The 14,723-nt window shown below is 41.6% G+C and overlaps 1 protein-coding gene across 1 annotated transcript in view; it reads right to left on the bottom strand.

Annotated features, from left to right (window-relative positions):
* The window catches only part of tnk2b (tyrosine kinase, non-receptor, 2b), a gene marked incomplete at its 5' end in the record, with an annotated part of 94,203 nt that overhangs the window by 30,794 nt on the left and 48,686 nt on the right, over positions 1-14,723 (bottom strand). Inside the window, 3 exons of the mRNA XM_084327714.1 lie at positions 4,018-4,112; positions 4,753-4,899; positions 13,375-13,501. Coding sequence (XP_084183840.1) covers positions 4,018-4,112; positions 4,753-4,899; positions 13,375-13,501 — 369 coding nt within the window. The remainder of the gene's footprint in view (positions 1-4,017; positions 4,113-4,752; positions 4,900-13,374; positions 13,502-14,723) is intronic.

The raw sequence follows: 14,723 nt of genomic DNA, 5'->3' as shown, positions 1-14,723 counted from the left end.
GTCTTTCTCTGGTCTGCATCCCCTTAACAATTGTATGTATTGAGCTGTACTGTACTGTACCCATTCTGCAATCTGTTAATAAAGTTTTCATTCATTCATTCATTCATGGTTTATATAGCGTTATCGGAATATACGGGGTGTAGGCTACTGACTGACTGCGCTCCGCGTAGCTTGATTGATTGATTGATTGAAAAGTTTATTAACAGATTGCAGAATGGGTACAGTACAGTACAGCTCAGTACATACAATTGTTAATTGGGGATGCAGACCAACTTTCGTCTTGTTTACATCAGGGTCCCCCATTTTTAATTCATCATAAATCATAAAGCTCAACTCGTTATTATTTTGCGCACAGACCGCCGAAACACGGGAACGTTTTGATTATATTTAAAAGGCTTTACGTTAAACGAAACAAGTGGAATTTCGAAGCTGTAAGCAGAATAAGTCATATGAATATAGTGTTCTTCCCCCTTTTTACTGTACAAGAAAGAATAGAAAACGCATTGCAATGACACCATGCAGATAGTGGACAGACTATATGATGGGATTCAAGTTCATGTATTGAAAGGCAGGATACATCATACATGCAGTGAGATTCATTGTTCTATGCTCTCGTATTATATTGTTTATATAGGCTACCCAATACTGACATCAAAATAGATTGTAGTATGCCTCTAGAAATCATATGCAGCAGGTAGAAAATTGACGGGAGATCCATCGCGATTTGGAATAGAATTGAGGAGAACTTTAATCCGTGGGTATTAATCAAACAACACGGGAAAAGGCAGTCATATTCCAGCGCGGTCTTTATTAGCCGACAACAAAATAGATGCCTCTAAAAATCATATAGCCAATCGAACACAACTAATAAAGGCATTCATACAGCACGGTTATAATGACACACAACCAGCGCCAAACAGTGGTCAACGAACGGTCTTTATTAGTATTTTGAGCTGTCCAGGCAGAATTGCAGCAATGGTCTTAGGGAGCCGTTGATATCTGACATCACCGTTTACAAGTCCGCCTTTTATTTATCCCATAAATCATAATACGCGATAGTGTCTTCTTGGTTCGACAGCAGTGAATTCTCCGTGGAGTTTCTCGGAGTCCCGCTCGGGTCGGTCCATTATTTCACATCCCATGGGGGGTGTTTCCTCATTTTCATGACCATATATGGATAATCATGCACGAGCATTGACGGTAGAACAAAGTGGTATTCATCAACACGGAGGACCATAGAGCCTGCGTACGCACGTGTGATGAATGCCGACTTCCCTGTGCGTACGCTAGTTCTACATTCCGTGCTTACGTGTGGAAGTAGGTCAAGTTCAAAGTCCACGTTGATGCATGAGGGCCCAGTCTCACTGTGTCACGCCGTGACAGTGGCACTAGACCTTTTGAGACTTTGTCATAGTTTGTTTTCTGTCTGTTTTGCAGACACTTCTGTTTCTGTCTCACGATGTTATTCTTCTTCTGTTTTGCAGTGCAAGGAAGTGTGCAGCCTCCGTCCCATCAGAAGCTCAGCAGGAGACAGTCCATGTTCTAGTGGTGATGCTCTGTAACTCAGTAGAGCTAGATATGGATCAGAACCACTCTCTTTTGCCTTCAGGAGCAGCCTCTTTACTATGCCCACACCTTTCTCTGCTTTACCATTGGATTGGGCATACAGGGGACTTGAGGTTACATGCTGGAAATCATATTCTTCTGCAAAGTTTTGGAACTCCTTACAGTTGTAAGCTGGTCCGTTGTCAGAAACGAGAACCTGGCAAATTCCATGTCTCGCAAAGATAGATTTCATATGTATAATCACACAAGTAGCTGTCATGCTGGAAAGCAGTGCTATCTCTGGATAGTTAGAAAAATAGTCTATAACCAGTAGATAATTCTTTCCATCCAGGTGGAACAAGTCAGTTCCCACTTTTTGCCAAGGCACCTTAGGTAGGTCTGCAGTTACCATGGGCTCTTTCTGCTGCGTCGTATGGTGTTTCAGACAGGTTACACAGCTCGAGACCATCTTGTCAATGTCTGTGTTGATGCCTGGCCAATACATTGACGTTCTGGCCCTTCTCTTACATTTCTCCATTCCGAGGTGCCCCTCGTGAAGTCTCTTCAACATCTCTTGTCTCAGTGACTGAGGAATGACAATTGTGTTCTTTCTGAGTAACAGTCCATCTATCACACTCAGCTCTGCTCGGATGTTGTAATATTGCTGACAGTCTCCTTTAGGCCAGCTCTCTTTCATATTAGTCATAACCCTGTGTAGCAGGGGGTCCTTCTCCGTTTCTGCTGAAATCTGTTTAGATTTTCTGTCTGACATGAAATTCAACATCAGCCTCTGTCGAGCTCACAGGTACGTCACTCTGTGTCGTTGCCCTGGACAGAGCATCAGCCATCACAATGTGTTTACCTGGTGTGTATATCAGCTCGAAATCATAACGTTGCAGCTTCATCATCAGTCTCTGTATGCGTGGTGACATCTCACTGATGTTTTTCTTTATGATGGAGATCAACGGCTTGTGGTCTGTCTCTGCCACAAATCTTGGTAGGCCATACACATAACTGTGGAATTTTTCAAATCCATAGACTAGTCCTAAACACTCCTTTTCAATTTGTGCATAGCGACATTCAGTTACTGTCATCGTTCTTGATGCATAGGCAACTGGCCTCCAATCATCTCCATCCGCTTGTAGCAGCACCGCTCCAATCCCATTTTTGGATGAGTCAGTGGAAATCTTTATCCTTTTGGACGGGTCAAAAAATGTCAACACTGGTACTGTTGTGAGCATGGTTTTCAGTGTTGTCCACTCTTCTTCATGACTGTCAGTCCACTTGAAGTCACACTTGTGGTGTAACAGCTGTCTGAGGTGCACTGTCTTGGTTGACAAAGTTGGTATGAACTTTCCAACAAAGTTTATCATTCCCATCATTCTCAACACACCTTGCTTATCCTCAGGTCTTGGCATCTCCACTATAGCTTTCACCTTGCGGATGTCAGGCTCGACACCTGCACCCGAAAGCTTGTCTCCCAGAAAGGTGATTTCTCTCACACCAAACTGGCATTTTGCTCTGTTGAGCTTTAGTCCACGCTTTTTGACATTTTGCAGAACCTTGATGAGTCTCTCATTGTGCTGCTCCAGTGTGGATCCCCACACCACCACATCATCCACATACACTCGTGCTCCCTCTATACCTTCCAGTATGTGCTCCATAGATCTGTGGAACACTTCAGGAGCAGAGCATATTCCAAAAGGCATCCTTTGGAACGAGTAGCGGCCAAACGATGTATTGAATGTACAGTACTTCGTGCTGTCTTCGTGCAGTTTGATCTGCCAAAAGCCCTGTGAAGCATCCAATTTACTGAAATACCTTGCACCGGCCATTTCACTCGTTATTTCCTCTCTTGTCGGAATCTGATAATGCTCTCTTTTTATGTTTGCATTTAGGTCTTTTGGATCCATGCACAGACGTATATCACCATTTGGCTTCTTGGCACACACCATCGAATTCACCCACTCAGTGGGCTCCTCCACTCTCTTTATCACCCCCAGTGACATCATTCGGTCGAGCTCTTGCTTCACCTTTTCTCTGAGCGGTGTTGGAACCCGCCTGGGAGCATGTATGACTGGCTGTGCATCCTCTTTCAGTTGGATCTTGTAGGTGTATGGTAAGACACCAAACCCTTTGAATACATCAGTATACTGATCCACTATTGTCTCTATGTCATTCTGTGCATTTGTTTTGATGCTATACATCATTTTGACTAAACCCAATTGTTCACATGCCTCATCTCCCAACAGTGAGTCATGTCCATCTGGAACTATTACAAACATGAGGTGATGCTCTTTGCCTTTAACTCTCACCTTCAGTCTGCACATTCCTCTTGTGGGGATGGGCTGTCCATTGTAGGCTTTGCGTGGAATGGGATTAGGACGAATGTGGGGCTTCACTTTCATGTTTCCTCTATTATTAACAAAACGAGTGAGTACCAAACTAACGTTGACACAGAGGAAGACCCACCTGCCCTCGATGATGGTGATGACATCATTGATCTGGATCAGGAGCTTGTCTGGCTCCTCAAAGTCCTGGAGGGCACACATGTCTGTGGGCATGGACTGGAAGGGACACACACACACACACACACACACACACACACACACACACACACACACACACACACACACACACACACACACACACACACACACACACACACACACACACACACACACACACACACACACACACACACACACACACACACACAAATTAATAAACAAGCCGTTTCTCCTCCTTAGTTTGCTTGGCTGTGATGTGTCATCTGCTTGTCTGTTCCATTCACACGCTTTTTCAAGGATAATTACGGTACTTTCAGTGCATGGTCTTGGGTTGTCTAGTTCAGAACACAACCAGTAGGTGGGGCTATAGCTCAAGTTATGACGATATAGGTTAATAATCCTGGCTTCTGTAGAGATTTATCTATCTATCTATCTATCTATCTATCTATCTATCTATCTATCTATCTATCTATCTATCTATCTATCTATCTATCTATCTATCTATCTATCTATCTATCTATCTATCTATCTATCTATCTATCTATCTATCTATCTATCTATCTAATGCAGAAATGCTTTAAATATATCTTCCAGCAGTCAGAAAAAGACACGTAGGTGAGATGCCTAGTGCCTAGGTAGGTGAAGTGCAGTGTTTCAGAGGAAAGCACCATAGAGAACCATCTGAGCGCCTCCTCACCTCCAGGAGGAACTCTCTGAGGGCCACGAAGGTGGGCCTGTCGTCCGACTTCTGGGCCCAGCACTGTAGCATGACGTTATAGATGTCTTGGGGACAGTCCTCCGGCCTGGGTAGACGCTCGCCTTCCTTATCGATCTTATGCAGGATCTGAAACACATTGTTCCCCCGTGGAAGATGTTCAAGTGGAATAATAACAAGCATGGTTTGTTTGAACCTCTTAACACTTTCAGCGCCAATCACGTAATATTGCGTGTTTGCTCGCCAACTGTTGAATATTACGTTTTTAGATTGTTTTTTCTTTTTTTCGATTTCAATATCCTATACACTCTCACGGACCTCGGTGTTACCATTGGAACTCATTCTGAGACCTCGAGAGTGCAATGCTGGCCGAATCCTGCTAGGTGGCAGTATCACCTACCCTTTGAAACCTTATTTCACACTGTTAGGCCTTTCACACCGTGCCGGAGCCGGTTCCCGAACGTAATCTCGAACCGGCCGGCGCGTTCACACCGGGAATAATTGGTTTCGGAACATGACGGAGGCTTTAGTTCGGCCCTCTAAGAAAACACTGAGCACCGATTTTTCATGTTCCGAACCAACGCACCGGCCGGTTCCAGATTACGTTCGGTGTGAAAGGCCTATGTGTGTTACATGTTATATTATATGATCCGGGCGGAGAAATGGGTCCCGGGCAAGTGAAACGGTTCACCCGAGCACCTTGCAACGCGTCCAGCACACTTGATGCATATTTTGTGCCATTTCATGTCAGGGACCCGATGGACATCAATACTGGAAATCGCGATCAGACAATTGGAATATTCATTTTGGGATACCTCCTAGTAAAGGTAAGGACTATATGACATCAATCCTACTTTGATCCAACAATGATTTCACATTTCAAGATTCAAGATTCAAGAGTTTTAATTGTCACGGCATATCGCAAAGATCAACCTATGTAGTATTCGAAATGTATGCCGTTGCTGACGATCAGAGCATCAAAAAACGACCCCCCCCCCCCCCCCCCCCCTTTGACTCATTCATGATGAAACATAATACCTATTATATATAGGGATGTCCCGATCACGTTTTTTTGCTCCCGGTCCGATCCCGATCATGTGATTTTGAGTATCTACCGATACCGATATTTCCCGATCCGATCAAAAAAAATTATTAATTTTTAATTTTTTAATTTTATTCAACAAACATGACCATGTTCACGTCTTTTTTTTGTATTTAATTTTTTTATTATTTTTTAAACAAACACATAAACAAACATGATAACACACGATAAGATATACAAGCATTAGTTGACAGTGCACATCCAATGAAATCACCATTTAGTTAATTGTCTTATACAGGATATACCCCTAATACCTGTTATCTAAAAACCTATACACATATGCTCTAGCTCGTACCCCCCCCCTCCCGGACCCCCCATTGGATAATCCAACCATTATAACTTGTTCCTAACCATACACTACCATTATATGCTAGCTTTTATTCTCTCCACCACTTCTAACCACATTGTCATTTTGGATTCATTGAGACCCAAAATTCTTGCTGTAGATATTTCTTGATAAATCACATCGAGATATGTAAGAATCCAGACCTTCCGGCACATTTTTTCCGGTTGAAACCATTGTGATGCTATCAGCTTTTTAGCCACTGTGATACCAGATAAAACCAATCTCTTTTGCTGTGGATGTTCTGCATATTCAAAAACATCATTCAGCAGTAATACAGAGGGATGTACAGGTATATTCAGAATTAAGAGATTTGATAATTGCTGGGTCACTTCTTTCCAGAATATCTTAACTGGTGGGCAGTCCCAGTACATGTGCATAAATGTCCCCTCGTCCCCATTTGTACATAAGGAGCATTTGGAGTCTTGTTTAAGACCCATTCTGTTCAGTCTTATAGGAGTCAAGTATGTCCTATGGATATAGTTAAGATTGATTTGTTGATGGTCCGGGTTCCTTGATGCAAGTCGAACATTTGCCCAGGCTTCTTGCCACTCAAAGTCTATTTCCAGGTCTGGTATATCACTCCTCCAAATAGAGTCTAGGTGGAGGGTTTCATACGAGGCCGTTAGTAATTGATGATAAAAATCTGATACAAAACCTCTCGATGTCTCTCTTTCATAGAATAATTTGTGGTATCTGTGGTGTGCAATTGGTATCGTTAATGGAACACAGTGAGCCTTCAAACATGCCAATAACTGCACGTAAAAATAATATGTGGACTTGGTGAGATTACATTTTTTGCGTATTTCATCGAAACTACAAAAACCCTGTTTGTTGAAAACGTCTCCTAATGAGTGTATGCCTTGCTTTTCCCATCTAGGGAATCTTATAGGTTGTTTTCCAATCAAGAGTGCATTGTTATTGAATAAGGGAGTATGATTATGCCATTTATGTGGGATAGAATCTTTTTTTTGTGTTTCACGCCATATCCGGATCGCATGAGTGATTATGGGGCCAAATTTCCGTTCGCATTGCTTAATTGATAATTTGGTGTATACTATGTCCTTCAGCCTATATGGAGCTACTATATTTTCTTCTAAATTTCTCCAGGATACTGATGCTTGGGGATCAAACCATGTTGTTAGTGGTCTTAAAGTGTATGCCTTAAAATAGTGGTAGAAATCTGGAAATGCCATACCACCGTCTGCTTTGTTTCTCTGTGCGGTGGATCTTTTTATACGTGGTGGTTTGTTATTCCAAATAAATTTGTATGTGGAGGAGTGTAATTCTTTCCAGTAACCCTTTGGAGGGGGTAACGGTAGCATTGAGCTGAAGAAGTTGATTCTAGGTAGGACGTCCATCTTAATTATTGATATCCGTGCCTGTACTGAGTTTTTAAGTTTTGACCACCTGACAAGGTCGTATTTGATTTTGTTTTGGATTTTTATGTAATTGTGCTTCACCGTTTGGCTTATGGTAGGAAATATTTCAACTCCCAAACATCTAAAGTGTTTTACCATCGGTATCTTTTCTGGGAGGGTTATATTTCTTTTTGCAGGGGCGTTAAGTGGGAGGAAGGCCGACTTCGGCCAATTTATCCTAAATCCCGATAAATCTCCAAAGTTCTCAATCAACTTGAGAAGATGAGGCAATGCGGTGTTGGGGTTTTGCATGAACAGTATTACGTTGTCCGCATATAAACTAATTTTGTGTTGTGTGCCCTTGATTACGATTGGTTCTATGGATTGGGATTGTCTTATATATTGTGCTAAAGGCTCTAATGATAGATCGAATAGTCCGGGACTAAGAGGGCAACCCTGTCTGGAAGAACGTGATACCGGAAAGATTTCGGAGGTGATTGTGCCTGTTGTAATCATGGCCGATGGGTCTTTGTATACTACTTTAATCATATCAATGAATCCTTTTCCTAACCCCATCCTTTCTAATACTGCCCATAGATACGACCATTCCAACCTGTCAAAAGCTTTCATTGCATCCAGGGACAGCATCGCCTTAGGAGTGTTGTCTTCCTTGTTAGCATCTAGTACGTGTAGTAATCGTCTTATGTTATCAGTGATCAAGCGGCCTCTTATGAAGCCAGTTTGGTCCGGATGAATTAAAGATGTCATATGCTTTTGTAGTCTGATGGCTAATACCTTAGAGCACAGTTTGATATCGGTTCCGAGGAGGCTTAAAGGTCTGTAACTACCGCACTCGGTGGGGTCTTTGTCTTTTTTAAGGAGGACTGTTATGAGTGCAATATTGTCATTCTTATGGAAGTTCCCCTCCTTGACTGAGTATAAAATCATATTTAGTAATAAGGGACCAATTATGTCCCAACAGGAGAGGTACATTTCTGGTGGGATACCGTCTCTTCCAGGAGCCCTACCACTTTGCATTTCAGATATGGCCTCCCTAAGTTCATCTAGTGTGATCGGTGTTTCTAACTGTTTAGCGTCATCCTCTGAAAGTTTAGGAAGGTTAATTTGATTAAGATATGTGTCCATTTTGTTTTGATCGAAGGTCGTTTCTGATTTGTATAAGTTGGAGTAGAATTCTTTGAATGTCGTGTTTATTTCTTTGGGTTCTGTAACAAGTCCTTGTTGTGCTCTAATGGTAGTTATATCTGCAAATTTTGCGTTGACTCTTAATCGCATAGCTAATAGGTGACTTGGTTTGGAACCTTGGGAGTACTGCTGTTGTCTTGTGCTACGTATTTGCATTTCAGATTGTTGTCTGTATATGGCGTTAATCTCTTTTTTTAGTATATTGACTTGATTTTCCAGTCGAACCGAGTTGTTGTATTGTAAAGAATTAAATAACGTTGAGTAAAGCGTTTCTAGTTCAGCCAGTTTTGAGCATCGATTCTTGCGTATTTGGGAGGAAAAGCTATCAGTGAAATCCTTGATCATTCCCTTTGCCGACATCCATAATATTCTGGGATCCTGCACCGAGTTCGCATTCATCCGTAGGAATACCGTAAGAGCTTCTTTGATTTGTGTAATGAATTCCTTGTTATTAAGCAGCATCGTGTTAAATCGCCATCTTGGGGCTCGGGATGATAGTATACCAAATGTTCCTTTTAGGAGTAAATAACAGTGATCTGATAATGCATTGGGTATCATTTCCACATCGTAGTTATCAAATAGTCTCAGGGATGTAAAAACGTAATCTATTCTGGATAATGTGTTATGTCTCGCAGATCCACAAGAGTACTTCCGGGTCGTGGGGTTGAGTGATCGCCATAAGTCATTTACACCTGTAATCTTCGACCAATCCTTTAATGCATTAGATGCATTTTTTTGTTCACTGGAAAAGGAGGGATTTGATTTGTCCATCCTTGGATTCCAAATAGCATTAAAATCTGCACCAATTATAAATGAGTATTCGGGAAGGTCTAACATTACTCTGGTAAGTGTAGTGAAGAATCTTAGCTATAGTTATCCGACCATCTGCATCAGACAATACTCCCTTCAATTCAATATTCAACTTCCGTCTAACGACTATGGCTACTCCCCGAGTTCTCGTTCCAAAGGAAGAGTGACTAATGTTATGATATGTGTTGTCCGCTAACGTATCTATGTCTTTCTCTAAAATGTGCGTTTCGCTTAGCAGAGCCACGTCCACCTGTTCTTTTTTCATCAGTGTGAGCACGCTTTTGCGTTTGTGTTGATTATTTATTCCACCAGTGTTCCAGATCATTATATTCAAACTAGCCATAATCTATACATGTTGTTGTGTAGTTGTTGGTAATGCTTCTGGAGTGCGAAGCAACAATAGATGTACATCCAACTATTGAGGTCCCGTTGAGAGCCGAGCTTAAAAACATACATATATACAAATAAAAATCCCCTATTCCCCCCTCCCACCGAGAATCGTACAGGACTGTGTTCCATGAACACAACCTTTGCGTATAACTCCCTCCCTTAAACCACCGGATATCCCAGAATGATCCAATTATCCTTAACATTCCTATGTATACCATAGGATCTAACATTCTAAATTCTACCATAAGTAGAATGTCAACTGTGGCTTGGCCACTCTCCCGTTAAATAAAAATTCAAATAAGATAAAACTAAAAATAAAGACCAAAAATAAGCTTCAATTATCATACCATAATCACTTAAATTTTATAAGAACTTGTGTAATTTATAATAACCCAAGAATAATATAGAGGTATTGAACTGAAAAGAGAACCTCAATAAATCAGAGAAAAGAGAAGAAAAAAAAGAAAAGAGAACATTAACTTTGATCTTGAAAGAGCTTTGCTATGCTTAAACACATAGAGTATAAATTGGAGAAGTAGTGGAAATATTTCCAATTAGTAAAAAGCAGTTTTTAAATACGTATATGCAGCATTTCCCCTGGCCAGGGGTGGGCGATGATCCGTTATGAAGAATGTTATTCCGAGATGGGCCCACCGGTCCTCAGCCAGCCGCTGCTGTGATGGTTCTGTGGTTCTGCAGCTAGATGCTATTGGTTATTCCCCCGAAGGTCTACTGGCTGTATGTCTGGCCACATATTGCTGTTATTCCAGAATGTTCCATATATCAAAGAATGTTTTAAATGTTCTAGATTATTCCAATATGTCGTTTTTACAGTGTTAGAATGTTCCAGTATGTTCCGGAATGTTGTTTGAATTCCATACTCTTAAAATAAGGACCGCTTCCACGTCATGTTCATCTTCTCTGTATCGTTCCAATTTTAAATCCAATATGTCCTCAATAATAAAAGTCCAGCGGGGAAAACATTCAATAACTCAGAGCTCGTAGGTCTCTCTGTCCCAAATCAGCGGTTCATTAAAGTTTATACAATATGGTGTCCATGCCTAACAGAGATTAAAAGGCCGTTTATACACTATCCTGCATTTTGTGCTGCCATATATTTGACTGCATCTTCAGGCGAGTTGAGGAAAACCCTTTCTCCTTGTTTATCGACGATGCGAAGTCTTGCAGGGTATATTAATATGGGTTTGTATTTCTCCAGATAGAGTTGGGACATCACCGTCTTGTATTTGGCCCGCAAGATCACCACATCCCGACAATAATCTTCAAAGAAGTGTATTGACTTATCCTTGTGTTTCAGATTGCCTTTCATCCTGCGAGTCTCACAAATGATCATTTCTTTTATTCTGACTTGACGCAGGACAACCAATATCACTCTGGGTCTGACGTTATTGTCGTTGGATCGGGTTCCCCAATCTGTAGCACTGCTCCACCTCAGGTACCGTAGGAAGGATTGTTGGTCCCAGGATTTTCTGTAATTCTGTCGCAAACGCTTCAGGATGTGTGCAGCTCACCGACTCGTCCAGTCCGACTATACGAATATTCAACTTGCGACTTTGATATTCCATCTCGAATATTTTAGCTTTTTGTCCTTCATTGATTCGCTTAAGCTCAGCCGTTATATCGTTGAGCTCCGTATTGAGTTCTTTGTAGTTTCCCTTCATCTCAGCCGTTAGTTTATCGTTGATATCAGCTACGTCTTTGTAGATCCGACTGAAATTCTGTTGGTGTTCCTCCAAACCAGTTTCCAGTGCTACGGTGCGCTTAATATGTGCGTCGGCATCCACCCTTAGCGCTTCTATTTTGCATTCGATAGATTCTTTGATAGCATCTACTTTTCGGTTATTGTTTTCTCCATTTTTTTCATTTCCCGGATGATATATTCCGTATCTGCGGAAGTGTTTATAGGGGTTGAGGGGGATGCCAACTCGTCCATATCCTCTGCTATTTTTCGCACGTATCCCGCGGCCATAGGCGGGTCCTCTGCGCTTGGTTTTGCAATCGTTTTATCTTTCCTTGTTAATGGCATCTCGAATCTTTCAGTCAATATAGTTAATTGATAATCTCAGTTGATATATGCGTCAAGTTTTACACGCATTGGTGGTATATAAATATGTTTTTAAAACGAAAAAAAAAAGACGGGTGAGCAGCTGTGTCACATGCGACTTACTCCATTCTATAGAGTCTTAAACTCATACCGAGGCATTCGTTTTGGTTTTAAATTGCATATCATCATTCATTTATTTATTGTCACACAGAGCAGAAGAATTTTGCCAAAACAAACCAATAGTATCCAGCTGCAGAACGGCAGACCAGCCACACTCTCAGACCCAAACGCATTTCCTTTGATTTAATTATACATCAAATGATTTATGTCAAGGATTGCAATGCCTCGCTTGAATGAAGTTAACTTTTCACCTGGATAACGTCAACATTCAGGGTGAATGTAATGTGAGAAATTGGGATTAAAAAAATATATATATAATTAAATTTGGGTCTGAGAGTGTGGCTGGTTAAGCCTGATTGGCGGTACACGATTTATTTCACGTCACAAATAGATCAATACAGTCCGTATTAAGTGATGTTGTGTTTCTTTTTCAAATGTAGCCAAGAGTAAAGACCCTAACCCTATCAAAACAGCAGTCAAAGTGTATATTGTTCACCAATGATTTTAAGTGTTAGCGAAATATGACCTTATAAAAATCTCTGTGCATAGCACCGAAAACCACATGATTTAGACGCGAGGAAATTATGCCGTCATGAAATCATTGTAGTCCTAAGAAAGAGCATGGTGTTATTCACCGTCAAAGATGCATCTTTTTAATAATAATAATTGCTATTCTCCTATGGTTCATTACAATTAAATTGTAATGAACCAAAGGAGAATAGCAATTATTATTATAAAAACATATATAAATATTATATACATTTTACTCAAGCATAGTAACAGACACAATATTCCTGACACTGGGAATACATTCCCTGAGGTCCATAGATGTCCCTAGACACCAATAACATGCAAATAGACCTTGTAGAAGTGGAGCAATCTTCCATTTACTAAATATAAAAGTGATCCGTTTAAAAAATATGTATTATTTGTATATATGCATGTAGGTGTGTGTAATATGGAACTATAGTGTGCTTGTGTGTGTGTGTGTGTGTGTGTACATTCATAAAACTGTGTAACTTGAATTCCCTGTGTGTGAATGTATGTGTGTGCATGCATATGTGCGTGCGTGTGTGTGTGTGTGTGTGTGTGTGTGTGTGTGTGTGTGTGTGTATGTGTGTGTGTGTGTGTGTGTGTGTGTGTGTGTGTGTGTGTGTGTGTGTGTGTGTGTGTGTGTGTGTGTTTGTGTGTGTGTGTATCTGTGTACCTGGCTGCCGTTGAGGCCTACCCAAGGTTCCTGTCCGTGCGTGCACATCTCCCAGAGCGTGACTCCAAACATCCAGGTGTCTGAGGCATGAGAGAAGGTCCTGGTCTTCAGACTCTCTGGGGCACACCTAGAGATACCAGGAGATACCAGACCATGAGGTCAGTTTATACCTAGAGATACCAGGAGATACCAGGACATGAGCTCAGTTTATACCTAGAGATACCAGGAGATACCAGGACATGAGCTCAGTTTATACCTAGAGATACCAGGAGATACCAGACCATGCGCTCAGTTTACACCTAGAGATACCAGGAGATACCAGACCATGAGGTCAGTTTATACCTAGAGATACCAGGAGATACCAGACCATGAGGTCAGTTTATACCTAGATATACCAGGAGATACCAGACCATGAGCTCAGTTTATACCTAGAGATACCAGGAGATACCAGACCATGAGGTCAGTTTATACCTAGAGATACCAGGAGATACCAGACCATGCGCTCAGTTTATACCTAGAGATACCAGGAGATACCAGACCATGAGCTCAGTTTATACCTAGAGATACCAGGAGATACCAGACCATGAGGTCAGTTTATACCTAGAGATACCAGGAGATACCAGACCATGAGGTCAGTTTATACCTAGAGATACCAGGAGATACCAGACCATGAGGTCAGTTTATACCTAGAGATACCAGGAGATACCAGACCATGAGCTCAGTTTATACCTAGAGATACCAGGAGATACCAGACCATGAGGTCAGTTTATACCTAGAGATACCAGGAGATACCAGACCATGCGCTCAGTTTATACCTAGAGATACCAGGAGATACCAGACCATGCGCTCAGTTTATACCTAGAGATACCAGGAGATACCAGACCATGCGCTCAGTTTATACCTAGAGATACCAGGAGATACCAGACCATGCGCTCAGTTTATACCTAGAGATACCAGGAGATACCAGACCATGAGGTCAGTTTATACCTAGAGATACCAGGAGATACCAGACCATGAGGTCAGTTTATACCTAGAGATACCAGGAGATACCAGACCATGAGGTCAGTTTATACCTAGAGATACCAGGAGATACCAGACCATGCGCTCAGTTTATACCTAGAGATACCAGGAGATACCAGACCATGTGCTCAGTTTATACCTAGAGATACCAGGAGATACCAGACCATGAGCTCAGTTTATACCTAGAGATACCAGGAGATACCAGACCATGCGCTCAGTTTATACCTAGAGATACCAGGAGATACCATACCATGAGGTCAGTTTATACCTAGAGATACCAGGAGATACCAGACCATGAGGTCAGTTTATACCTAGAGATACCAGGAGAT

The sequence above is a fragment of the Notolepis coatsorum genome, assembly GCF_963971535.1.
Source record: "Notolepis coatsorum genome assembly, chromosome: 13".
In the NCBI taxonomy this organism is placed as follows: domain Eukaryota; kingdom Metazoa; phylum Chordata; class Actinopteri; order Aulopiformes; family Paralepididae; genus Notolepis; species Notolepis coatsorum.
This window is presented reverse-complemented; position numbering and strand designations above follow the sequence as displayed.